General features: G+C 42.7%; 3 protein-coding genes across 3 annotated transcripts; all 3 read left to right on the forward strand.

The window, feature by feature from the left end:
* The first annotated feature begins 924 nt into the window (after window positions 1-924).
* LOC114909339 (elastase-1-like) lies at window positions 925-5,014 on the forward strand. The gene is made up of 8 exons (XM_029247843.1): window positions 925-999; window positions 1,161-1,258; window positions 1,476-1,576; window positions 2,242-2,367; window positions 3,251-3,387; window positions 3,563-3,705; window positions 3,928-4,077; window positions 4,604-5,014. The coding sequence occupies exons 1-8, from the start codon at window positions 960-962 to the stop codon at window positions 4,616-4,618; spliced, it is 810 nt and encodes a 269-aa protein (XP_029103676.1). The 5' UTR covers window positions 925-959; the 3' UTR covers window positions 4,619-5,014.
* A 7,814-nt stretch (window positions 5,015-12,828) lies between these two features.
* On the forward strand, window positions 12,829-16,069 carry LOC114909341 (elastase-1-like). The gene is made up of 8 exons (XM_029247845.1): window positions 12,829-12,909; window positions 13,064-13,161; window positions 13,398-13,501; window positions 13,882-14,007; window positions 14,491-14,627; window positions 14,799-14,941; window positions 15,374-15,523; window positions 15,953-16,069. The coding sequence occupies exons 1-8, from the start codon at window positions 12,870-12,872 to the stop codon at window positions 15,965-15,967; spliced, it is 813 nt and encodes a 270-aa protein (XP_029103678.1). The 5' UTR covers window positions 12,829-12,869; the 3' UTR covers window positions 15,968-16,069.
* Window positions 16,070-23,621: 7,552 nt separating this feature from the next.
* Window positions 23,622-26,688, forward strand: LOC114909344 (elastase-1-like). The gene is made up of 8 exons (XM_029247877.1): window positions 23,622-23,715; window positions 23,870-23,967; window positions 24,201-24,304; window positions 24,685-24,810; window positions 25,294-25,430; window positions 25,602-25,744; window positions 25,952-26,101; window positions 26,531-26,688. The coding sequence occupies exons 1-8, from the start codon at window positions 23,676-23,678 to the stop codon at window positions 26,543-26,545; spliced, it is 813 nt and encodes a 270-aa protein (XP_029103710.1). The 5' UTR covers window positions 23,622-23,675; the 3' UTR covers window positions 26,546-26,688.
* Window positions 26,689-27,274: the final 586 nt, after the last annotated feature.

Below are 27,274 nucleotides of genomic sequence, written 5' to 3' on the forward strand. Positions count from 1 at the left end.
CATTAATGTTGATATAAGGGCTAAGCCCATGGCTCATAGGCCTCATGTTCTTTATAACTTTATGTTTGTTTTGTACTTGGTTGAGGGTTTATGTGTTTGAAGAATACTTTTTAGTAAAGGGAAATAAACCTTTTGGTCCACTACTTCAATTCTCCACTGCTGCTTCCATCCGTTGTCCATACCTTCACAATTAGGATGATAATTAAAAAATAATATTCCTTAATAATAATAAGTAATAAATAGTAAGCTGGGGGATGCGGTGGCGCAGTGGGTTTGGCTGGGTCCTGCTCTCTGGCATGCCTGGGCTTCGAGTCCTGCTTGGGGTGCCTTGTGATAGACTGGCGTCCTGTCCAGGATGCGTACCCTCCCCCTCCGGCCCTGCGCGCTGCCGGGCTAGGCCCCGGAATGCCGTGACCCCGCTTGGGAGAAGCAGCTGTAGACATTGGTTGGTATACTTGTGATTTATTAAAAAAAAAATGCCAGATCCCTTGGAGAAAAGCCTCAGCCAAGTAATAAATAATAATAATTCAAGTTCCTAGGTTTATTGGGGGACTACATATCTGTGCACACAGACCAGTCTGTAAACTGGTGTATTGCTACAAACGCACATTTTAATTTCTGTGCACCACGAAAACGTTTTCAATATGGATTTTGCACACAAACACATACACACACAGAGACAGGAATACTGCGTTTTGTGCAAATTAAACCATGCGATAGTATCTAGTATATATGCAATAAATATGATTGAGTCCTCTAACACACTTGCACATGGGCAATAGTTGACATGACTGGTTGAACCAGTTGGCTTTGAAATCACTAAAACTAAAACCAAGAACACACATGACATACATTCCACAAATATTACAAGCCACCTGTACATATAGAGCTCCCAGGATCAAATACATCAGTGAGTCAGAAAATCCCAGCTCATCACAGAGTCCAGAAGGTTTGCAGACATGCTGAGGTTTCTACTGCTGAGTGCGCTCATGGCACTGGGTAAGGACCTTCTTTTCTACAGCAAAGATTTTCACTCAATCACATTACCAGTATGCCTTGTTACATACATTGTTACATTGACTGATCTTAGTCAATTTCTTGCAAGGTTCACGATAGTTTTCACATTGTTCTAATGTTGGCTGTCTTTTGGTTTTCCCCAGTGCCTGCTGAGCAAAATGTAAAGCCGCAGTACATGGAAGCATTGCAAGACAGGGTTGTGGGGGGGAGTGTCGCCAAACCTCATGCTTGGCCCTGGCAGGTAAAATACATACCGGTGTTGAACGTTTTTGTCAGTTTCAGAATTCTTTCCTTCTGTTTACCCCCTCTCAGTTTTTTTTTTGGTCATCACTGGAAATTAATACTTTTGCTCTACTGGCCTCTATAAGTGAGAGTGAGGTTTATGCCCCTTTAAGTGATGGTCATTTAAGTGAATAATTATGGAGATATAATGTACCTGAAGTCTTGTTCTCTCCCAGATCTCCCTTCAGTACCTGTCACGTGGTTCGTACTACCACAACTGTGGAGGTTCTCTGGTCAGGAGAGGCTGGGTGATGACAGCTGCCCACTGTGTGTCTATGTGAGTTCAGTTCCTGTGATTTATTGTTATTTATTTACAAGCTGGGGGGTGTGGTGGTGCAGTGGGTTGAACCAGGTCCTGCTCTCCGGTGGGTCTGGGGTTCGAGTCCTGCTTGGGGTGCCTTGTGACGGACTGGCGTCCCGTCCTGGGTGTGTCCCCTCTCTGGCCTTATGCCCTGTGTTAGTGGGTAGGCTCCGGTTCCCCGTGACCCCGTATGGGACAAGCGGTTCAGAAAATGTGTGTGTGTGTGTGTATTTGCAAACTCAAGCTCTCTACTTTAAACCCCCATTCTGCTGTGGTACTACACACACACACACACACATTTTCAGAACCGCTTGTCCCATACGGGGTCACAGGGAACCAGAGCCAACCCGGTAACACAGGGCGTAAGGCCGGAGGGGGAGGAGACACACCCAGGACAGGACGCCAGTCCGTCACAAGGCATCCCAAGCAGGACTCGAACCCCAGACCCACCGGAGAGCAGGACTGTGGTCCAACCCACTGCGCCACCACACAACACTTTGTAAGACACCTTGTACAAAATCTGTATCCAATAATATGTGAAGTTCATTGATTAATTTATTAGAAATTACATACGTTTATGGAAAACAGACTGTAACACATGCCCTAATACCTTCAGTTTTGCATATTGTACTACTTTATAGTTTCGGGGTGTGGCGAGTGGTTCTTGGAGCTCAAAAGATCACTGCCAATGAGCCAACACAGCAGGTGGTCAGGGTGACCAACATCTACATACACCCTAACTGGGACCCCAACAATGCTTCCAGTGGGTGAGTGGACGAGTCAGAAGAGTTTTTCTCACTTTATATATGGGAAGTGCTATAGAGCCTCTTTTTTTTTGCCTAATAGTTGTTACTGTATATGCCATCAAGCTCATCATGACTCACCACAACCACTGATGCTGTTTGTGTGGTAAGGGAGGAACAGAACTGGTTTGCAGGTGTCTTCTTTTGTGTGTGTGGGGGGTGCAAACACGGGGAGAAACATGTCAACTGCAGTCTCCCTGAGCAGCTAAAGAGCTTTGACATACCAATGTCACCCGGTGTGCCACCACGTCCCATTTTTACATCAAATGAAATATACTGAAATTAGCCTACAAAAATACAGTGAAATTTTCCACTGTTGTCTAAATCAATGTGTTACGTTTTGAAATTGAGATGTGGACTTTCTGAGCAGCACAGTGGTACCCCAACAGCATCCAAGCAGCACATTCAAGCATATGTTCAAATCCAGGTCATGGCATGCAGAGTCTGCATGTTCTCCCTGTATTAACAACCCAGGAATGTGCATTGTGAGCTATTTCTGTACTCTGCCTTTCCATGGGAACTGTGACTGTGGCGACTTAAATTCGACTTTACGACGTATGCTTACGGATGTGTCATGATATCTGAAAAACTGAGTGGTGGAAATGTTATGTTACACATGGAGGCTTTTTATTAGAATTTTAAGACAGTGCAAACAACTTAAACACAAATACACCCAAATACAACAATTTGTTTTTACAACAAGTGCACATAGGACAGCTAAAAGTCAACAAAGAATGAGTTTACAAAATACACACACACACACACGGTATATAGACTTTAAAGTCCTGTCACACTAAGGAGAATTTTTGTTATGTGATCACCTGTATGGCTCACTTACCTCCCCTAGGGATGATATTGCTCTGCTTCGTCTTTCCTCCAATGTTACCCTCAACTCCTACGTGCAGCTGGCTTCTCTACCCACACCAGGACAGATCCTGCCCAACAACAACCCCTGCTACATCACAGGCTGGGGCAGCACCCAGAGTGAGAATAATCAAGCAGCCCTTTACCAGTGTTAATCTGGGTCTAATTCATTATTCTTTAACTTGTTTACCTAATAGTGTGTTCTCTGGTGTGCCGGTCTCTTCTGCTGTGAGAGCTGTTCTCTCACTGTCTTAAACTGTCATCCTCTGTGACTCATCTACCTTCATCTCTCCAGCTGGCGGTCCACTATCTGATGTGTTAAAGCAGGCCTACTTACCTGTAAGGAACTATGAAACCTGCTCCAGGAGTGACTGGTGGGGCAGCATAGTCAAGAAAAGCATGGTCTGTGCAGGAGGCTCCAGGAACTCTGGATGCAGTGTGAGGGAGCCCTTCTTACTACTGTCACTGCAGTGAACTCACCTGACACTGATTTATTATGAAAAAGTCTGAAACATTTAACTTTTTGATGAAAGTGATTTATGGCTATGTGTTTTTTAAAAGCTGCTTAAATCCAATTAATACTTCTGAAATTGTGTAGGAACACTCCATCAGGTATCCATAAACTTGCCTTTTATTTACTCAAAGTCTGTTACTTTTCAGGGTGACTCTGGTGGCCCACTGAACTGTAAGGTCAAAGGACGTTACTATGTCCATGGTGTGACCAGTTTTGGGTCTTCCCTCCGTTGCAACACGCCAAAGAAACCCACCGTTTTCACCCGAGTCTCAGCTTACATCGGCTGGATGGAAGGAGTGAGTACCTGTAGACTCCTACTGGCCAATCACACGGAGTCACTATTCACGAGAACCAATGAGAATTGTTTGTCTTAGAACAAGTGTACTTTTACAACTGGGGCAGTTGGTGGCACTGTGTTTTTGGCCATTGGCTTTCAAGCTGAATTTTTCTGCTTTCAATCCCCTCTTGCTGTACTAACCTGGATTGAGGTAATTGACACAATAAAGTTGAACTGGGGGCAGTTGGTATCTTAGCAGTTAAAGCTGTTGCTTTTGGATCTAAAGGTCACAGATTCAAATTCCACCTTCAGCAATAGTACCCTTGAGCAAGGTATTTGCCCTAAAAATTACCCCAGTAAAATGACCCAACTGTATAAATGGATAAATAAGTAACTTAACATTGTGAGTCACATCAGAGAAAAGCACCAGCTAAATGAATAATTGTAAGTTAGTAGATAATTGCAAGTGGATTGCTGTTAATGTTTTTCATTGCGCATTATAATGTATGGTGTGTATGTTAATTTATGTCCTGTTTCTGTTACAGATTATGGGTTATTAAAACCATGAGGTCAAGTGTCATAATGACACTCAACTGGATACTTTCTCATCATTGAAGATATGATCCATCTTTCACAAATTTCTCTCCACTTCAGACATGTCAGATCAACTGACATACTGTAAAGTTTCTTGATCACTCTGAACATTGTGTCCATCTGATTTGTATTCCACTTTTAGTTCCAGCAGTTAAGTACAACAAAAATACACTCCAAACTAGATGCAGTTAGAGTACAATGCAATTTTCAGTACTCTAGCTAAAAGTATGAAATATCCTTCTTCAGGTCTTATTCATGAGGTAAAGGTCCAATCTTTAGGAAAAAGCCTCCATAGCATTAGAAATTGTGAAATGCTGATCATTGTGTTAAATTTGTTCTAGTTTTAAACACAGCAAACCACTGTCCCAACTTTAACATTAAAGTCAATTTTCAAACAAAACATAGGGTTTGCGCTTGAAAGAAAACCACCTGTGCCTATGTATCATGACTTTCATGGGAATCTTAAGTCCAGAAACTGAGGAAAAGAAACAACCTGTCACACCACTGAATCACCCAACAATGATACCCTCTAAGACATGAAGCATAAACAGCTTAAGGTGACTTTTTTTTTTTTTTTTTTTTTAAATAAGCTAGAACATAACTGTCCATATAACACTGATAAGATATACTCATTTTATTAGCACTGATCCCACAAAAGCACCCATACAGCAGTTTATATCTCAGAGAGCAACACCCACTGATGCTATTTTTATTTAGAAAAGTGGTTGTTACTTTAATGAGTCATGGGTAGAAACCAGTTCAGTCCAATTAAGAGACAACTTGGAGTTACAACTTCAAGAGACAATTTGGATGCACCACATTTCAGTTTTTCTTTTCCTTTAAACTATCAGTAAACAAATAAATTATTTTGACTTTGACAATTTTCACAATAAAAATACTGATTGGAAAAATGTATGTAAGTATAATCTGTAATCCAGGTAATGTTGATTACTCTCAAGAGGTTTGAATATTTCTTCAAGGCCGCTTATGTTCAACATTAGAGGCTACAGACTCTTTTTAATTGTATACCTCACAATGCACCTGGACACATCATCAGAGATGTAACTTGGGGTCTGGTGTTTCAGGTCTTTCAACATCAGACAGCCTCAAATCAGTAGCCTGACCAGAAATGATGAGGTGTACTTTAGTGTTTACTTAGATTAATAATTTATATTTCTGTTATTGACTTTGCACCTGCCTCTGGAAATGAAGGTTGGTTAAATGAATAACTATGGAAATGGGAGGTGAATGATTTGGAGAGGTTTTGCAGAGTCTGACAACTGTATGGAGATCAGAAGATCAGTCATCCAATGATGATGATCGCTACGGCAACGAACAGACGTCATACATTCCACAAAGGTCACAAACCATCTAAAAGCACGTTCTAGTTGTTATGAACCGCACAAATTTTATTAATATGTTAGCACAAACAAAACACATGCAAAAACACACATACATGGACAGAAATACTGTCATGTGTAAATAAAACTGTAGTATTGTACTGTACTATACACACACACACGCACACACATTTTCTGAACCGCTTGTCCCATACGGGGTCGTGGGGAACCGGAGCCTACCCGGCAACACAGGGCGTAAGGCTGGAGGGGGAGGGGACACACTCAGGACGGGACGCCAGTCCGTCGCAAGACACCCCAAGCGGGACTCGAACCCCAGACCCACCAGAGAGCAGGACTGTGGTCCAACCCACTGCACCACCGCACCCCCTGTACTGTACTATAGTTTATGGATAATATGTATGACTGAATCCTCTTGCAAATGATCAGTGGTTGGCTGGGCTACTTGAAGACTTTGGTCTTAATCTTGATGACCATTAGAGCAAAGAATTTAAATTTTTTATTAATATGCTCTCACTATAATAACACAACAAGATTGTAGTAAATTATACAGTATTGGAGGTATAACAGATATAAATTTCAGAGTAAGCCAGCCACATTAGGAAGAAAAGCAAAAAACTTCCAATCAACAAAGAAATAGTAGCTGCATACCCATCCTTTGTGTTCTAGTACGGTGACAGCGGCCCTGTGTGGATATGTCCGAACAGAGAAACCAATAAAAAATACTACAAACATTCTGCTTCTGCAACAGTTGCTTCATTTTTTTCCAACAATTTTTTCTATGTCATACACATCACATGGATGGCATGGAAATTGCATAGTGTTTAAATCTTTTGGAAAAGCACATTTTAATGTGGACCACACAAGTGTTGTTAATGTCATGAATATAGAACACACAAAAAACATGGAAACAGACACACACACACACACACACACACACACACAGAACTGGTTCACACAAAAAAAATGCATTTTTGCCGCTTCTGTAGCTCTCCTGTTTGTACATATTGTTCAGTGCTGTACGTCATTCCAGTGAAGCGAGCGCTCTTCACAATAAATTGAAACTGAAATTACTCTTGAAAAATGTGCTGCTACATAAACAAGAACATACTTAGCTTATGATAATAAAAAACTGAAAATATAAGAATTCTCAAAGGAAAGTCTTAGCTAAGCAATAGTAAACTATCATAACTGAAGTTCATAGTTACATTCATTAGAAATATGTGTGCGTAACACAGCTTGTACACTTGCATTGCTACAAGAACGCATTTTAATTTCTGTGAACCACACAAATATTGTTAATATCATGGATGTAGCTCATGCACATTGAAAGAAATACCATGCTTTGTATAAATAAAACTGTGATTTCACAGTGTAACCATGATACATGTTTAAGAGGGATAACAGTTCTCTTGTAGACTTATACATGGGAAATGGCTGGTTGGACTGCTTGATCCTGATGGTAATTATGACAAAGAACACATAATATACTGTACATTCCACAAATATCTAAATAGTTTGTAAAAGTGCATTCTCAGTGTTGTGGACCACAGAAATGTTATTGATGTCATGGATCCACACACAAAAAAATGAAAACACGCATACAGAAATACTGTGTTCTGTGGTGTTACACTGTAATTATGGTATATGTGTGAGAGATATAACAAGCAGTTGTAGACATTGGTTGGTATACTTATACAAATAAGTTAATTAATTATTACAAGTTACCTATATACAGCTCTCCCAAGATGACATACATCAGTCAGTCAGAAAATCCCAGCTCATCACAGAGTCCAGGATGTCTGCATCAGGATATGTGTGAGAGGTATAACAAAGGCAGTTCAAAATGACAGAAACCAGTTTCATATTTTTGAACTTAACTGCACACACTTTCAAATACTGCACTGTCATCACTGTTTTTCATAGGGTGTAGGTTGCTAGACCCCCGAAATACATAAGTCCATGAATGACTGACCATCACCCATAGAGAAAGCCTGTTTAACCCAAAATTAAAGTTTTGGTGTTCATTTTCTAGTTGAGGAAAACAAAAAGGCATAAATCAATGCATAAATATTTTTTCTAACTGTACATTACTTTAGTATTTTTAAGTTTTTTTTTTAGTTTAAGATTCCTTTTGGTATTAAATCCATTTTAGTTATTTAAGAAAATAATGACAAGAATAAGCATTTTATTTTTCATTCACTTCTAATGGCATTGTGCAACTGGTTCGCTTTGGCTATTTGGAATTTCTTGTCTTTTCAGACACATTAATGATCAGCAGATGAACTGGAAACACATTTGGACTCCGCATACAATAAATGTAACATATATGAGACCAAATAAACAAAAACACTTAAACAGTGAAACGCAGACAATCATCAGACCTGAAGAGACACAAAGAAAAGACTAGTTTTTAAAAGGCCTCATATTATTTTAAATTGTTGCTGAGCTCCTTAACAGGGAAGGGAAAGCTTAACACAACCCATGCAGGGATTTTTACTATTATCTTCTGGGCAGAACCTGCAAATAAACTAAGCCAAAACGATGAACTGTACAACATCAATCATTTAGAAACTTAGATAGTTATGATTAATAATATATTGAAGAAGTGAGTACTGCAATTAGATAAAAAGGTGATTATTCTGATGCTGCAGCTTTAAATGTGCAATGTTTATGTATAAACTGCTGGAAACCGCACATATCACTGAGGCATAATGAATGAGGTCGGTGTTCAACATGTCATCGAACTGCAGAAAGTGGAAAAAACTGTATGATCACAGCACACACACTGACCACACAGATCCTCATATCGCTCACTGATATGAATTGCTGTCTGTTGGACACCAGTGTTTCACACACTTGCTCAGTTATACAGTAATTGACTGAATACATCCTCAGAAGACTATTTTAAAGACTTTTTTATTGGTTCATGATACGCAAAGGATCTGATCAAAAAAATGATACATTCGTCAAAAAATACTGCAAATTATCATGCAAACATGATCCATCCTCTCATATGTTGCTGCAAGCTACCGTAAAATCGATAGCTGAACAAACTGTGCAAGATAATAGCAAGCAAATAAAGATTGCAGTTTTCTCACGTTCAGTCATATCTTATAGTTTTAACTCTTCTCTTTCCCGAGCCAACCACTACTTTCTTCCAGAATAAACTTGTCTGTAGCCAATAACTCCCATATAACCCTTTTTTCACTTTCTCTTTTCTCTTCACCCATCCTTCTCTTCTTTCCTCCTCCTTCGCTGCTGATTTTGCCTCATTCTGTTGAAGCAAAGAGAATTCCATCACTGCCAAGTTCTTGGCACCTGCCTTTTCAAACCATGGTAGAATTTCCAGCAAAGTCTCATTCTCTGCATTTCAACCTTTATCAGAAGGTGAAATCACAGACATTCTACTCTTATCCAGACCTAGCACCTTTTCTCTTGATTGCATCTCTTCACCTGCCCTATAGATAATTTCTCTGCAACTTTTTTCTTTGATCTCTCCTATTAATAATTCCTCGCTCTTTGGTTGCTTCCCAGGTGCCTTCAAAACTGCCCACATCTCTCTCTTGTTAAAGAAACCCTCTCTGGATCTAGACTCAGTCCAGAATTACAGGCAGGTCTCTCTTCTCCCTATTCTGTCAATAACTCTGGAACATGCACCTATAACCAGATACCTTTATTCTTATTCTCCTTGGCCTTCTGTAGCAGTGGATACTGTCAGCTACCAGATTCTACCTTTTTCTCTGGGGCAGCTAGCCATCAAAGGAACAGCACTGAAATGGTTAGAGTTCTGCCTACTGGGTAGATCATACCAGTTGGTCTGAGGTGACTCCCTGTCTTCTCCACAGCCCTTTTCAACTGGTGCTCTACAAGACACCCTAATCTTAATCTCTGCCTCTTTCCTTGGCTCAATAACTGCCTTCATTGCCTACTAATTGCCTATTCTTTTCCCCCCAGCAGGTACAGACATGTCCTTATGTATCACAGCTTGAACCTCAGACATCTCTACTTGGATGTCTTTTCAGCATCTCCAAAATGGCAAATCCCTTCTGGGAACTCTCTCAAACTGGAAAACTTTCTTATTTCACCTGCACCATTGGAGCATCCGCAGCATCCACCCTTATCTCACAACACACGCAATGCCACCTCTGCTCCAGGCCATGGTGATATCCACCGAACTACTGCAACTTCCTCCTGTCTGGCCTTCCAGCTTCCACCATCAGACCTCTCCTGTTGACTCAGAATGCTACTGCACAAGGTGTGTTCAACCTACCAACGCATTCCCGTGTCTCTCCTTGTTTTATGTCTGTCCATTGACTACCTGTAGTTCACAACTCTAGTTACGGCCTTCAAAACCATCAACGGATCTGCTCCCTGATTCCTGCAGTCTTATCACTGGCTACACCACAGTCAGGCTGCTGTGCTCAATGTAGTGGAATGATCTCCCTCTTAGACTCAGAACTGCTGAATGCATCTCAATATTCAAGAGGGGTCTCAAAACAAAGCTCTGTCCGACCCACTCCTCTTTAGGTCTCCCATCTACTTCATAAACTTGTACTACAATATCAGTTTAAATTGGATTCTCTATTAACTCTATACGGGGGGTGCGGTGGCGCAGTGGGTTGGACCACAGTCCTGCTCTCCAGTGGGTCTGGGGTTCGAATCCCGCTTGGGGTGCCTTGCGACGGACTGGCGTCCCGTCTTGGGTGTGTCCCCTCCCCGTCCGGCCTTACGCCCTGTGTTCCCAGGTAGGCTCTGGTTCCCCGTGACCCCGTCTGGGACAAGCGGTTCTGAAAATGTGTGTGTATTAACTCTATACACTGCTAGTTGTGTAATGTATGGTGGTGTTTGACTAAGTGGCTGTACTTTCAGAAGCATGTGTCTGCGTCTTTATCTTTTCATCTGTCGGTGAATTGCACTTTTGTTTTCTTTCAATTCTGCATCAGTTTGAAAAAATGTAGCTACAGAGAAAAACTGCCCCAAAATGTCACTGCTTGTCATGTGCGCATTTTTTGATTATCTTGCAAGGTAAGAGACTTAACACTACAAAACACCAGTGAAATGAGTCATAGAGAGGTCAGGCAAACTCTGTGTCATCTTTTAGATACAGGAGAAATGACTGGTTAGCTTTGAATCGGATGAAAACAAAGGGAATTAACACGCTTGGTGTACATTCAACAAATTTTATTTTTCTCTGAGATGTACATCGCTTTGAAGAAAAGCATCTGCTAAATGAATAAATATAAATTTCAATGTAAATTAATTTTTTTCAGTTGATATCATACATCTTGTGATGCACGTGGACACATCATCAGTCATGCAACCAGGGGTCACCAGGCGTTTTGGGCCTTTCTGCATCAGACACCCCTCCCCAGGCAACCTGATCAGGGTTGATTAGGTCCCAGCCTTTGTCCAGGCAGTGCTACCCTGAACCCACAGCTCACCTTTCTTGATCCACAGCCATCTAGATGCCCTGTCCACAGCTGTAACAGCAGCTTTCATAGCCTTCCTCTTAACATATAAATACGGTAGTAGTTCATGTCCCTTGCTTTTCTGCAGTGTTCGCTGAGTCCAAGCCACAGCTGTATTACTTTGATGCAGTGGAGGAAGGGGTCATAGGTAAATTTGGCCCACCCAGTGCCTGACCCTGACAGTTATAACACACACCAGTGATCCATGTTTTAGTCAGTTTCAGTATTTTCACCTTCAGTTTTCCTCTGTCACTTTTTGTTGATATTTGAAATTTGCATTTATTTTATATTGTACTGTACTTGACTTTGGAGGTTAAGTCAAATGAATAATTATGGAAACGTAATATACCTGAGACCTCCGTCTGCTCTCTCACTCAGGTATTCTGTCAGTACCTGTTTATATTTTCGTGCTACCCCACCTGTGAAGGTTTTCTGGTCTAGAGAGGCTTCGTGATGGTAGCTGCCAGCTGTGTGAACAAGTGAGTTCGGAGCTTATGACGGCATGTGAATGAATGAATGAATGAATGAAATTACTCTTTTAATGAAATGTGCTGCCACATAAATCGAAATATACTTTCATTTAAAATAATAAAAAGCTTGTCAGAAATAAATGTCAGATAAAAAAAATGTCAGATACCTTGGAAAAAGCCCTGGCCAAGTAACAGGTAATAATAATAATTCATGTCCATAGATTTATTAGGGACAACATGTCTGTACACAAAACACAGTCTGTGAACTGGTGTATTCCTACAAACGCACATTTTAATTTTTGTGAACCACAAAAATGTTATTAATATGGATTTTGCACACACACAGACTTTGCACAATACTGTGTTTTGTGCAAGGAAAACCATACTATAGTGTAGTATATAGTATACAGTATATGTTATATAGTAAATACAGTAGTATATAAGGGGGCGCAGTGGCTTGGCATGATGGACTTGGACGGCTCTGGAGTTCCAGTCCTGATTGGGGTGCCTTGGGATGGACTGGCATCCCGTCCTGGGTGTGTCCCCTTCCCCTCTAACCCTGCGCCCTGTGTTGCCGGGTTAGGCTCTGGCTTGTTGTGACCCCACTTGGGACAAGTGGTTTCAGGCTATGTGTGTTTGTGTGTGTGTGTGTGTGTGTGTGTGTGTGTGTGTGTGTGTGTGTGTGTGTGTGTATTATGTAGCATATATGTTAGAAAAATGACTGAGTCCTCTAACACACTTGCACATAGGCAATAGTTGACTTGACCAGTTGAACCAGTTGGCTTTGACATAACTAAAAACAAGAACACGCATTCCACAAATATTATAAGCAACCTATATAAATGGAGCTCCCAGGATCAGATACATCAGTGAGTCAGAAAATCCCAGCTCATCACAGAGTCCAGAAGGCCTGCAGACATGCTGAAGTTTCTACTGCTGAGTGCTCTCATAGCAGTGGGTAAGAACCGTCTTTTCCACAGCAAAGTTTTTCACTCAGTCACGTTATCGGTATGCATAGTTAAATCCATTTGACTAATCTTAGTCAATTTCTTGCAAGGTTCACGATAGTTTTCACATTGTTCTAATGTTGACTGTCTTTTGGTTTTCCCCAGTGCTTGCTGAGCAAAATGTAAAGCCCCAATACATGGAAGCATTGCAAGATAAGGTTGTGGGGGGTAGTGAAGCCCAACCCCATGCTTGGCCCTGGCAGGTATGACACATAACGGTGTTGAATGTTTTTGTCAATTTCAGCATTCGTCACTTTTTTTTTTTTTTTTTTTTTTTTGTCATTTGAAAATAATGCTTTTGCTATACTGGCCTCTTTAAGTGAGACTAAGGTTTAGCCCCTTTTGGTGAGGCTCATTTAACTCAACAGTTATGTGTTAATTTATGGTCCATATGTTAATTATAATGTACCTGATGGATTTTTCCTGCTTTGTGTCTCAGGTCTCCCTTCAGTATCGGTTTCTCTACTTTTGGTACTTCCATGCCTGTGGAGGTTCTCTGGTCAGGAGAGGCTGGGTGATGACAGCTGCCCACTGTGTGGACACGTGAGTTTGGGGCCTAAGCTGGCATGTCCTAAAAGACTTACGGCAGCACTTTGGTGTGTTGTAACTTTGGTTGTGCGGTATAATGGGTTTGGACCATGCATCCAGTGGTCTCTATGAACAACTCTTTAGACAGAAAGAGGAAAGTGCCTATCCTGAGTTGCTCCTTTACAAATACCCTGCTGCATAAAAGGGAATATACTTGTAACTTGTGATTATTGTAACATTGTAAGGCACCTTGAACAAAGGCCTCAGCCCAGTAGCAGTCTATTATAATGACTAAATTTCATACTTATATTCATTAGAAATGGTGCATGTGTGTATCACTAACATAGACTGTACACCCTAACAATCTCTGTTTTCTGTACCCTACTGCTCTCTAGAACAAAGACTTGGCGAGTGGTTCTTGGCGATCACAACATATATGTGAGTGAGGGCACAGAGCAGGCGATTGCTGTGAGCAATTTCTACGTACACCCCAACTGGAACCCCAACAGTCTCGCCAACGGGTGAGTGGATAAGCCAGGCGAGCTTTTCTTACTTAAAATTTGAGAAGTACTGTAGGACCTTTTTTTGCTTAATTATAGTAAAATTAGTCAAAACTCAACTCAAAATTTGCATGTTCTGTTGTCAAAACACAGTACATAGTGATGAAGTGGTACAGCAGTCGTTTGTGGAAGAAAGCAGTGATCAGCATTTTTCATAGCCTCCTTTGCCGTGAAAACCGTGCAAGTGGTCAAAATGAGATGAATTCAGTTCTAGAGCCTGTACCTACCTACGCATGATATCCGAAAAATTATAAGTGGTAGTGAAGGCAGGTCACCTGTAAAGAATCTTGGTCAAACACTTAAACATTAACCCTGGTAGCCAAAAATTACCAGAAAAAAATGAGTTTATGGAGTATTTATGTGACTTGCTGTAAATGACACTAAGGTGATTTGGTTATTTTTTCATCATCTGAACACCCGTATGGCTCATTTGCCTCCCCTCAGGTATGATATCGCTCTGCTCCGTCTGTCCTTCGATGCCACCCTCAACTCCTACGTGCAGCTGGCTTCTCTGCCCCCATTCGGTCAGATCCTGCCCAACAACAACCCCTGCTACGTCACAGGCTGGGGCTACACCCAGAGTGAGTATAACACTTTACCTGGGTGATTTACAGCCTTATTTTTTATTGTCATTTTACCTGTTTACTGCATTCTGTGTGTTTTCGTGTGCTATATGCATGTTTAAAATGAGATTTGTTCTCACTTTGTGGCACTTTAACTATCTGTGACTGTGTCTGCAATGGTCTCTGCAGGTGGGGGTCAGCTGTCTGCCTCTTTGAAGCAGGCGTACCTGCCTCTGGTGGACTACAGCACCTGCTCCAGGAGTGACTGGTGGGGCAGCACTGTTAAGACCACTATGGTCTGTGCAGGGGGCGGCAGTGACTCTGCCTGCCAGGTGACTCAGCCCTTATTACTACAACATTAACAAAAGTATAAAACATAACTTTTTTGATAAATCAATGGAAATATTCATATCTGTAAATATTTTGGGGGGTGCGGTGGCGCAGTGGGTTGGACCAGGTCCTTCTCTTCAGTGGGTCTGGGGTTCGAGTCCCGCTTGGGGTGCCTTGCGACGGACTGACGTCCCGTCCTGGGTGTGTCCCCTCCCCCTCTGGCCTTACGCCCTGTTTTGCCGGGTAGGCTCCAGTTCCCCGCAACCCCGTATGGGACAAGCGGTTCCGAAAATGTGTGTCTGTGTGTACGTAAATATTTTAAAGGTGTTAAGATTCTAGTGATGCATCTCAAACGGTGTGATTCAAGTTTTGAGGATCAAAATGAGATATCCAAAAACGTGCCTTTTGTTAACTCAAGGTCTGTTACTCTTCAGGGTGACTCTGGCGGTCCACTGAACTGTCAGGTCAATGGACGCTACTATGTCCATGGTGTGACCAGCTTTGTGTCCGGCCTTGGCTGCAACACACTGAGGAAACCCACCGTTTTCACCCGAGTCTCGGCGTACACCACCTGGATGGAAGGAGTGAGTACCTGTAGGCTCCTACTGGCCAATCACAGAGAGTCACTGTTCGCGAGAACCAATGAGAACTGTTTGTCTCAGAACAAGTGCAGTTTTAGAATTGTGGCAGTTGGTGGCACCGTGTTTTTAGTCAGCCTCTACCAAGCTGAAGGTCTCTGGTGTGATTCTCCCTCCTCCCCTACCACCTTGATCAAAGTACTAACCCTAAACGGACGAGGCACACAACTGCAAGTGATTTGTTACAGAAAGCTAAATGATCTAAAATTACTTTTATAGTCAATTTTACCATATCTAATTGATACAGTCATATCTAACTGATGCAATCTAATTTTTAAAATGTAGTTGGAAGGGAAATATTTTAATTTTATTGAGGTTTTTCGTAGCGCAATATAATGTTTCTGAGTTTTAACAAGCGGTCTTTTTCTGTTACAGATTATGAATCAGTAAAAGCAGAAATTTAAGCGGTGTGAAGGACAGTCTACTGGATAGGATCTCAGCATTCCAGATATGAGCCTTCCTTCTTAAATTCCACTCCATTGCAGACACGACGGATCGACTAAAATAAAATAAAGTCTCTTGATCACTCTAAATACTGTGTCCGTCTGATTTTTAATCCATTTTTAATTCTGGTCTCAGTACAGCAAAAGCACATTGTGAAGTAACCCCCGTAAGGGTGTACTGTAATGTCCATGACTGTAGTGAAAAGTACTGAAAACGTTTCAGTCTGGTACTGTTCACTAGCTGAAGGTCAGATTTTTAAGAAGAGTTCCTGTATATTAGAAGAAACGGCAGAACTGAATAAAAGTAGTCGTGTTACACCTGTTACTGTCACGATTGTAACAAATCAGACTTTAAGACTGTCTCACTTTGAAACATAACCCTGTGTTTGCAATGGGGAAAAAAAGGCCTCGGTGCCTCTACATCATTAGTCATGGTTTCCAAGTGTCACGGTTCCGTGTAGCATGGACGGACTCAAGTGCAGAGTGTTCGGATCGAGGTGCACAGAAGCCGAATCAGAATCCATAATCGTAGTCGAGGGGCAGGCGAGGGGCAGGCGATCAGCAAACGTCATAGAAAGGGCTAGGCAAAGAACGTGGTCAGGAAGAAACAGGCAAAGGGTCGAAGTCGGAATGGGTCTCTCGGTAATACGGTTCGCAGGGAAACAAGGAGGCAAAACAAGGTTCCGCGTCTGGGCTTCCTCGGTTTCCCTCTTTATAGTCTTTCCCATCAGGGAACGGCAGGTGTCGCAGAGGTGCCAGATGCGGAGAACGTGACACCAAGCTTTAATGTGCACTACTTGACACAATTTGAGTCTATTTTCTATAGTGATAACTTTAAGAAAGGTTTTTTCTGTGAAAAGTAAATGTTATATTACATTTCAACGGATGTGCGGAAAACAAAAGCTTTAATTCCCATTTAAATTGTAACTCATTTGAGTTGCATAAAAAATCATGTTACTCATATCATGGATCTGATTCAGAAACATCGAAAGGAATACTGTGATTTGTATAAATAAAACACTGTAAGGCACCTTGAACAAAGGCTTCAGCCCAGTAACAGTTTATTATAATGACTAAATTTCATATTTATATTCATTAGAAACGGTGTACGTGTGTATCACTAACATAGACTGTACACCCTAACAATCTTTGTTTTCTGTACCGTACTGCTCTGGAGTGAGTACCTGTAGGCTCCAACTGGCCAATCACATAGAGAGTCACTGTTCACAAGAATCAGTGAGGATTGTTTGTCTCAGAACAAGTGCACTTTTAGAACTGTGGCAGTTGGTGGCACTATGTTTTTGGTCTTCGCCTGTCAAGCTGATTTTTCCTGCTCTCAATCCCTCTTGCTGTACTGACACAATAAAGTTGCACTGGGGATAGCTGTTATCTTAGTTAGAGCTACTGCTTTTGGACCCAAAGGTCACATGTTCAAATTCCACTTTCAGCAATCACATCCTTGAGCAAGGTTTTTGCCCTACAAATTACTTCAGTAAAGTGACCCAGCTCTATAAATGGATAAATAATAAGTAGCTCAACATTGTGAGTCGCTTTAGAGAAAGCATCCGCTAAATGAATAATTCTCCATTGGCAGGTAATTGCAAGTGAATTGCTGGTAATGTTTTTCATTGCATATTATAATGTATATGTATGTTAATTAGTGTCCTGTTTCTGTTACAGATCATGGGTTATTAAAAGCATGAATTCAAGCGTCACAATGACACTCAACTGGATACGGCCTCAACATTGCAGATACGATCCGTGTTGTTGAAGTGCAACAAAAATACACTCCAGACTAGATCCAGTTAGGGTACAATGCAATTATCAACACTGCAACTGAAAGTATGAAATATCCATCATCGGGTCTTATTCACCAGGCAAAGGTCGCTGAAAAGATATTTTCAATTACCAGTTTATTAGCACTGATTCAACAAGGGGGCCACACAGCAGTGTGCATCTCCAAAAGCCTCTCATTTCCAAGAATAACATCCACTGATACTTTTTATTTAGAAAATGTGGTCATTACTTTAATGAATCACAGGTAGAAGCCAATTAAGTCCAGTTAAGAGACAACTTGCAGTTACAACTTCAAGAAACAATTTGGATGCACCACGTTTCAGTTTTTCTTTACTACAAGCGTTCTGCTTTATTTTTTTCCAACAATTTTTCCTATGTCATACACATCACATGGATGGCATGAAAACTGCACGGTATTTAAATATTTCGGAAAAGCACATTCTAATGTGGACCACACAAGTGTTGTTAATGTCATGAATCTAGAATGCACAAAAACATGGAAACACACACACACAACTGGTTCACGGAAAAACTGCATTATTGCTGCTTCTGTAGCTCTCCTGTTTGTATATATTGTTCAGTACTCTACATCATTCCAGTGAAATGAATGCTCTTCACAATAAAGTGAAACTGAAATTACTCTTGAAAAATATGGTGCTACATGAACAAGAACATACTTGTAGCTTGCCATTCTAAAAAACTGAAAATGTAAGAATTCTCAAAGGCTTAGCATACATTTATGTACCATTTTGCGAAACACAACAAGCAAAACTCTGTAATTTGTATGGGTGGACGAACAAGACTCTTTTCAGTTGATCAAGAACATGCCATTGTTGACATGGTGGCCCAGAACAACATGATCCTCCTCAAAGAAATCCATTAAAGAATAATACAGGACAACCAAGTATTCCAGAATTTTCAGCAATGCAGTCTTGCTACAACTGATCGTGTTGTAAGGAGAAATGCCGTCCGGATGAAGCAGGTATACAAAGTGCCCTTTGAGAGGAACTCTATCGGAGTGACGGAGTTGCGATTCCAGTTTGTTCAAGTACGTGTAAGCCACACAATTACTGCACTTTTACTCTAAATATAAAGATATTGTTTTCCTGGATCTTATGTGTCTATATACTATTCCACTCTAAGTGGAAAAATTCCGGTGTCTCTGGGCATAGTGCTGTGTCAAAGTGGGAACCCAGACTGTTCCGCAACAGATACAGTATAAACTTTGCAATCAATGCCATTACTTTAAAAAAAAACACTAACTTATTGTACCTTGTGTTCTTTTTACTCTAGAGGATTTTGGAGTTGGATAGCAGTGCTACTCATTTTGAGTACCTGTGTATTGATGAAGCTGGCTTCAATCTCAACAAAAAAAAGGAGAAGAGAGAGGAATGTGATTGGCCATCGTGCCACAGTCAATGTCCTTGGACAGCGGGGGGGGGCAACATCACCATGTCTGCCGCAATTTCAACTACTGGTGGGTGTTGTGGCACACAGTGCTGTCTTGGGGCCATACAACGCCGAAAGGATACAAATTTTTTTGAACTCCCTCAATGAAATCCTCTTCCCGCAGGTTGACCGGAAGCAAATGGATCGAGATTTTGTAGTTGTTTGGGACAATGTGCCATTCCATCGTTCGGTGCTGGTGCGTGAGTGGTTTGAGCATCATCCACATTTCAGGGTGGTGTTCCTTCCGCCATATTCTCCTTTCCTGAATCCAATTGAGGAGTTCTTCTCCTGTTGGAGATGGAAAGTGTATGATCGCAACCCTTACAGCCAAGTAAGTCTTCTTCAAGCAATGGAAGAGGCCTGTGGAGATATTGAGGCCGAAGCTTGTCAAGCATGGATTCAACATTCATGGCGTTTTTCCCACGATGCATGGCTCGCGAAAATATATGTTGTGAGGTAGACGAAATTCTCTGGCCAGATGTGAATGAAAGGCATAGTTCAGTGACTGCAGTGCAAATATGTATATATATATGTTTTTTCTGAAAGAGGGGCGTGGTGGCGCAGTGGCGCAGTGGGTTTGACCGGGTCCTGCTTTCCAGTGGGTCTGGGGTTCGAGTCCCGCTTGGGGCGCTTTGCGACGGACTGGCGTCCCGTCCTAGGTGTGTCCCCTCCCCCTCCGGCCTTACGCCCTGTGTTGTCGGGTAGGCTCCGGTTCCCCCGTGACCCTGTATGGGATGAGCGGTTCTGAAAATGTGTGTGTGTGTGAAAACAACTGAGAAAAATTGTAATATGGATTTTACATGCGCGCGCACACACACACACAAAAATACTGTGTTTTGTGCAAATAAAACCATGCTATAGTATGTATGTAAGAAATGTGAGTCCTCTAACATACTTGCACATGGGCAGTAGTTGATTTGACCAGTCGAACCAGTTGACTTTGAAAAGAGCTAAAAAATAGAACACACATGACAAACATTCCACAAATATTACAAGCTACCCATGTATAGAGTTCCCAGAATCAAACACATCAGTCAATGAGGAAACCACACCTTGCTGGGTTTGGACTGGCAAAGAAGAGCACACAGGCAGCATTCATCAAAAACATTTATCGGAACACTGGTGCACAGGGAAATGATGCTGTGAGTCAAAAGACACATTGTCCACAAGAACGTGCAGCTGCAACTAACCCTCCCAGCCTGAAACGAAACAGAAAGAAAACAACATTCCTCCAGCACCATAGTGCTACATAAGAGAACAATATCTTATAATACATGCAATAAAAAAACAATATGTTACAATATGATAATAAATGCTGTAAAAACGCAAACATAAATGTAAAACAAAAAAAATTGCAAAGGGAATGGAATGGCGTTCAGTTGAGTTTGGGTGTGCATGTCTGTGTGCGTGTGTATGTGTGGTTGGGTCAGGGTTCTTGCGGTCCGAAATGCTGCAATTTCAAAACCAGGCGGTGATGCATCTGCTCATGATGATCTCTGTAGTCGCTCTGTAGAACGTGGTGAGGATGGGGGTGGTGGGAGATGGGCTCTCCTCCACCTTGGCAGAAAGTAGAGACGCTGCTGGGCTTTCTTGGCTGTGGAGCTGGTGTTGAGTGACCAGGTAAGGTTCTCCGCAAGGTGAACACCAAGGAATTTGGTGCTCTTGACCATATCCCCAGAGGAGCCGTCGATATTCAGAGGAGAGTGGTTGCTCCGTGCTCTCCTGAAGGCAACAACCATGTCTTCTGTTTTGTCCACGTTCAGGGACAGGTTGTTGGCTCTGCACCAGTCCATTAGCCAGTGCACCTCCTCATTGCATGCTGACTCGTCATTTCTGCCGATGACACATGCCGTCGGCAAACCTGATGATGTGGTTCGAGCTATGTATTGCTGCACGGTCGTGAGTCAACAGAGTGGACAGCAGCGGACTGAGCACACAGCCCTGGGGAGGGGGTTCCAATGCTCAGTGTGTTGGTGCTGGAGATGCTGCTTCTAATCCGGACTCCTGAAGGGGGGTGTTCAGGCCTAGCAGGCTCAGCTTTCCAATCAGGTACTGAGGAATGATTGTACTGAATGCTGAACTGAAGTCTACGAACAACATTTGAACATACGTGTCCTTTTTGTCCCGGTGGGTGAGGGCCAGATGGAGGCTGGTGATGATGGCGCCGTCTGTTGAGCGCTTGGGACGATACACGAATTGCAGGGGGTCCAGGGGGTCCAGTGAGGGGGCAGCAGGATCTTACTGTGCGTCAGCAGGAGTCTCTCGAAGCACTTCATGACAATGGATGTGAGTGCGACAGGACGGAAGTCGTTGAGGCAGGACACAGAAGATATCTTTGGCAAGGGGACGATGGCGGTGGCCTTGAAGCACATTGGAAGGACGGCGCTGCTCAGGGACATGTTGAAGATGTCAGTGAGAACATCTGCCAGCTAGTCTGCGCATCCTCTGAGCCCTCTGCCAGGAATGTTTTCTGGTCCAGCAGCCTTCCATGGGTTGACTCTGCATAGCGTTTTCCTCACATCAGCCGTGGCAAGACATAGCATCTGGTTGTTGGGAGGAAGGGTGGTCTTCCTCGCCGCCACGTCATTCTGCGCCTCAGACCGAGCGTAGAAGTTGTTCAGTGCGTCTGGAAGGGAGGCATCACTGTCGCAGGCAGGTGAAGTTGTCCTGTGGTTGGTGATGGCCTGGATGCCCTTTTAAACGCGTTGCGTGTCGCCGCCGTTCTTGAAGTAGCTGTGGATTCTCTGGCCGTGTGCGCGCTTTGCCTCTCTGATGGCCCGGGACAGTTTGGCCCTCGCTGTTCTTACGGCCACCTTGTCCCCTGCTTTGAAGGCAGAGCCTCGGGTCCTCGGCAATGCACGCACCTTGGCAGTCATCCACGGCTTCTGGTTGGAGCGTGTAGTGATGGTCTTGGAGGCGGTGACGTGGTCGTTGCACTTGCTGATGTAGCTGGTCACTGATGCCATGCATTCCTCCAAGTTGGTGGAGTCATCATTGGTTGCAGCATCCCTGGACATGTGCCAGTCAGTGCGATCAAAGGAGTCCTGAGGAGCAGAGATGGTTCCTGCTGGGCAGGTTTTCATCTGTTTCAGAACCGGTTTGGCGCGTCTGACGAGCGGAGCGGTCCGTATGCTGGGAACAGCATAATAGAGATGTGGTCCGAGTACCCGAGGTGAGGGCGGGGCTCTGCCCGGAAAGTGCCGAGCATGTTTGTATAAAAAATATCCATCTCCTTTGCCCCTCTCGTTGAAAAGTCCACATGTTTATGGAATTTAGTGCGCACCGACTTGAGATTGGCTTGTGTGCATTCCGCAGTTTGCTAATAGCCGCACACAGCTCACACTGCATCTCCTTAGGCATTTGCGCTGGGGGGAATGTATACTCTGACTATACGGACAGTGGTGAATTCCTGCAGTAGATAAAATGGTCTGCATGTAACAGTCACAAACTCCAACAGCGATGAGCAGTAACTAGAGACAAGCACCGAGCTCTTGCACCAATTCGTGTTGATGTAAACACACAAGCCACCACCGCGAGCCTTACCGCACAGAGACAGAGCTGCATTTCTGTCGGCACGGAACGAGGCGAGCCCGTCTAGGTGAATGACGGCGTCTGGAACTCTGTCTCTGAGAGATGTCTCCGTGAAAAGGAAGATGCGGCAGTCTCTAAACTCACGGCACGTAGTCTGCGGCGGGAGTTAATAATTAGGATGATAATTAAAAAATACACACACACACACACACACACACACACACACACATTTTCAGAACCGCTTGTCCCATACGGGGTCGCAGGGAACCGGAGCCTAACCCGGTAACACAGGGCGTAAGGCCAGAGGGGGAGAGGACACACCCAGGACAGGACGCCAGTCCGTCACAAGGCACCCCAAGCGGGACTCGAACCCCAGACCCACCGGAAAGCAGGACTGTGGTCCAACCCACTGCACCACCGCACCCCTTCTCAGCCAAGTAATAAATAATAATAATTCAAGTTCCTAGGTTTATTGGGGGACTACATGTCTGTGCACACAGACCAGTCTGTAAACTGGTGTATTGCTACAAACGCACATTTTAATTTCTGTGCACCACGAAAACATTTTCAATATGGATTTTGCACACAAACACATACACACACAGAGACAGGAATACTGCGTTTTGTGCAAATTAAACGATGCGATAGTATCTAGTATATATGCAATAAATATGATTGAGTCCTCTAACACACCTGCACATGGGCAATAGTTGACATGACTGGTTGAACCAGTTGGCTTTGACCTAACTAAAAGTAAAACCAAGAACACGCATTCCACAAATATTACAAGCTACCTATATATATGGAGCTCCCGGGATCAAATACATCAGTGAGTCAGAAAATCCCAGCTCATCACAGAGTCCAGAAGGCCTGCAGACATGCTGAAGTTTCTACTGCTGAGTGCTCTCATAGCAGTGGGTAAGAACCGTCTTTTCCACAGCAAAGTTTTTCACTCAGTCACGTTATCGGTATGCATAGTTAAATCCATTTGACTAATCTTAGTCAATTTCTTGCAAGGTTCACGATAGTTTTCACATTGTTCTAATGTTGACTGTCTTTTGGTTTTCCCCAGTGCTTGCTGAGCAAAATGTAAAGCCCCAATACATGAAAGCATTGCAAGATAAGGTTGTGGGGGGTAGTGAAGCCCAACCCCATGCTTGGCCCTGGCAGGTATGACACATAACGGTGTTGAATGTTTTTGTCAATTTCAGCATTCGTCACTTTTTTTTTTTTTTTTTTTTTGTCATTTGAAAATAATGCTTTTGCTATACTGGCCTCTTTAAGTGAGACTAAGGTTTAGCCCCTTTTGGTGAGGCTCATTTAACTCAACAGTTATGTGTTAATTTATGGTCAATATGTTAATTATAATGTACCTGATGGATTTTTCCTGCTTTGTGTCTCAGGTCTCCCTTCAGTACCAGTATTTGTACTTTTGGTACTACCACTTCTGTGGAGGTTCTCTGGTCAGGAGAGGCTGGGTGATGACAGCTGCCCAATGTGTGGACACGTGAGTTTGGGGCCTAAGCTGGCATGTCCTAAAAGACTTACGGCAGCACTTTGGTGTGTTGTAACTTTGGTTGTGCGGTATAATGGGTTTGGACCATGCATCCAGTGGTGTGTATGAACAACTCTTTAGAGAGAAAGAGGAAAGTGCCTATCCTGAGTTGCTCCTTTACAAATACCCTGCTGTATAAAAGGGAATATACTTGTGACTTGTGATTACTGTAACATTGTAAGGCACCTTGAACAAAGGCCTCAGCCCAGTAGCAGTCTATTATAATGACTAAAGTTCATTTTTATATTCATTAGAAATGGTGCATGTGTGTATCACTAACATAGACTGTACACCCTAACAATCTCTGTTTTCTGTACCCTACTGCTCTCTAGAACAAAGACTTGGCGAGTGGTTCTTGGCGATCACAACATATATGTGAGTGAGGGCACAGAGCAGGCGATCGCTGTGAGCAATTTCTACGTACACCCCAACTGGAACCCCAACAGTCTCGCCAACGGGTGAGTGGATGAGCCAGGCGAGCTTTTCTCACTTAAAATTTGAGAAGTACTGTAGGACCTTTTTTTGCTTAATTACAGTAAAATTAGTCAAAACTCAACTCAAAATTTGCATGTTCTATGTTCAAAACAGAATACAGAGTGATGAAGTGGTACAGCAGTCGTTTGTGGAAGAAAGCAGTGATCAGCATTTTTCATAGCCTCCTTTGCCGTGAAAACCGTGCAAGTGGTCAAAATGAGATGAATTCGGTTCTAGAGCCTGTACCTACCTACGCATGATATCCGAAAAATTATAAGTGGTAGTGAAGACAGGTCACCTGTAAAGAATCTTGGTCAAACACTTAAACATTAACCCTGGTAGCCAAAAATTACCAGAAAAAAATGAGTTTATGGAGTATTTATGTGACTTGCTGTAAATGACACTAAGGTGATTTGGTTATTTTTTCATCATCTGAACACCCGTATGGCTCATTTGCCTCCCCTCAGGTATGATATCGCTCTGCTCCGTCTGTCCTTCGATGCCACCCTCAACTCCTACGTGCAGCTGGCTTCTCTGCCCTCATTCGGTCAGATCCTGCCCAACAACAACCCCTGCTACGTCACAGGCTGGGGCTACACCCAGAGTGAGTATAACACTTTACCTGGGTGATTTACAGCCTTATTTTTTATTGTCATGTTACCTGTTTACTGCATTCTGTGTGTTTTCGTGTGCTATATGCATGTTTGAAACGAAATTTGTTCTTACTGTGTGACACCTTAGCCATCCCTGACTGTGTCGGCCTTGGTCTCTGCAGGTGGGGGTCAGCTGTCTGCCTCTTTGAAGCAGGCGTACCTGCCTCTGGTGGACTACAGCACCTGCTCCAGGAGTGACTGGTGGGGCAGCACTGTTAAGACCACTATGGTCTGTGCAGGGGGCGGCAGTGACTCTGCCTGCCAGGTGACTCAGCCTTTATTACTACAGTATGAACAAAAGTATAAAACACAACTTTTCTGTTAAATTGAGGGAAATTGTAATGTGTGTAAATATTTCAGAGGTATTTGAATTCTAGTGATACATCTCAAATGGTTTGATTTAGGTTCTGAGGATCAAGACGACGTATCCGAAAACTTGCCTTTCGTTAACTTAAGGTCTGTTACTCTTCAGGGTGACGGCGGCGGTCCACTGAACTGTCAGGTCAATGGACGCTACTACGTCCATGGCGTGACCAGCTTTGTGTCCTCCCTCGGCTGCAACACACTGAGGAAACCCACCGTTTTCACCCGAGTCTCGGCGTACACCACCTGGATGGAAGGAGTGAGTACCCGTAGGCTCCTACTAGCCAATCACAGAGGGTCACTGCTCGCGAGAATCAATGAGAACTGTTTGTCTCAGAACAAGTGCAGTTTTAGAATTGTGGCAGTTGGTGGCACCGTGTTTTTAGTCAGCCTCTACCAAGCTGAAGGTCTCTGGTGTGATTCACCCTCCTCTCCTACCACCTTGATCAAAGTACTAACCCGAAACGGACAAGGCACACAACTGCAAGTGATTTGTTACAGAAAGCTGAATGATCTAAAATAACTTCTATAGTCAATTTTACCATATCTAATTGATACGATCATATCTAACTGATGCAATCTAATTTTTAAAATGTAGTTGGAAGGGAAATATTTTAATTTTATTGAGGTTTTTCGTAGCGCAATATAATGTTTCTGAGTTTTAACAAGCGGCCTTTTTCTGTTACAGATTATGAATCAGTAAAAGCAGAAATTTAAGCGGTGTGAAGGACAGTCTACTGGATAGGATCTCAGCATTCCAGATATGAGCCTTCCTTCTTAAATTCCACTCCACTGCAGACACGACGAATCAACTAAAAGAAAATAAAGTCTCTTGATCACTCTGAATACTGTGTCCGTCTGATTTTTAATTCTGGTCTCAAAGTACAGCAAAAGCACATTGTGAAGTAACCCCCGTAAGGGTGTACTGTAATTTCCATGACTGTAGTGAAAAGTACTGAAAACGTTTCAGTCTGGTATTGTTCACTAGCTGAAGGTCAGATTTTTAAGAAGAGTTCCTGTATATTAGAAGAAGCGGCAGAACTGAATAAAAGTAGTCGTGTTACACCTGTTACTGTCACGATTGTAACAAATCAGACTTGAAGACTGTCTCACTTTGAAACATAACCCTGTGTTTGCAATGGGGAGAAAAAGGCCTCGGTGCCTCTACATCGTCAGTCATGGTTTCCAAGCTTTAATGTGCACTACTTGACACAATTTGAGTCTATTTTCTATAGTGATAACTTTAAGAAAGGTTTTTTCTGTGAAAAGTAAATGTTATATTACATTTCAACGGATGTGCGGAAAACAAAAGCTTTAATTCCCATTTAAATTGTAACTCATTTGAGTTGCATAAAAAATCATGTTGCTCATATCATGGATCTGGTTCAGAAACATCGAAAGGAATACTGTGATTTGTATAAATAAAACGCTG

Source organism: Scleropages formosus, chromosome 22 (assembly GCF_900964775.1).
Source record: "Scleropages formosus chromosome 22, fSclFor1.1, whole genome shotgun sequence".
Classification (NCBI taxonomy): Eukaryota; Metazoa; Chordata; class Actinopteri; order Osteoglossiformes; family Osteoglossidae; genus Scleropages; species Scleropages formosus.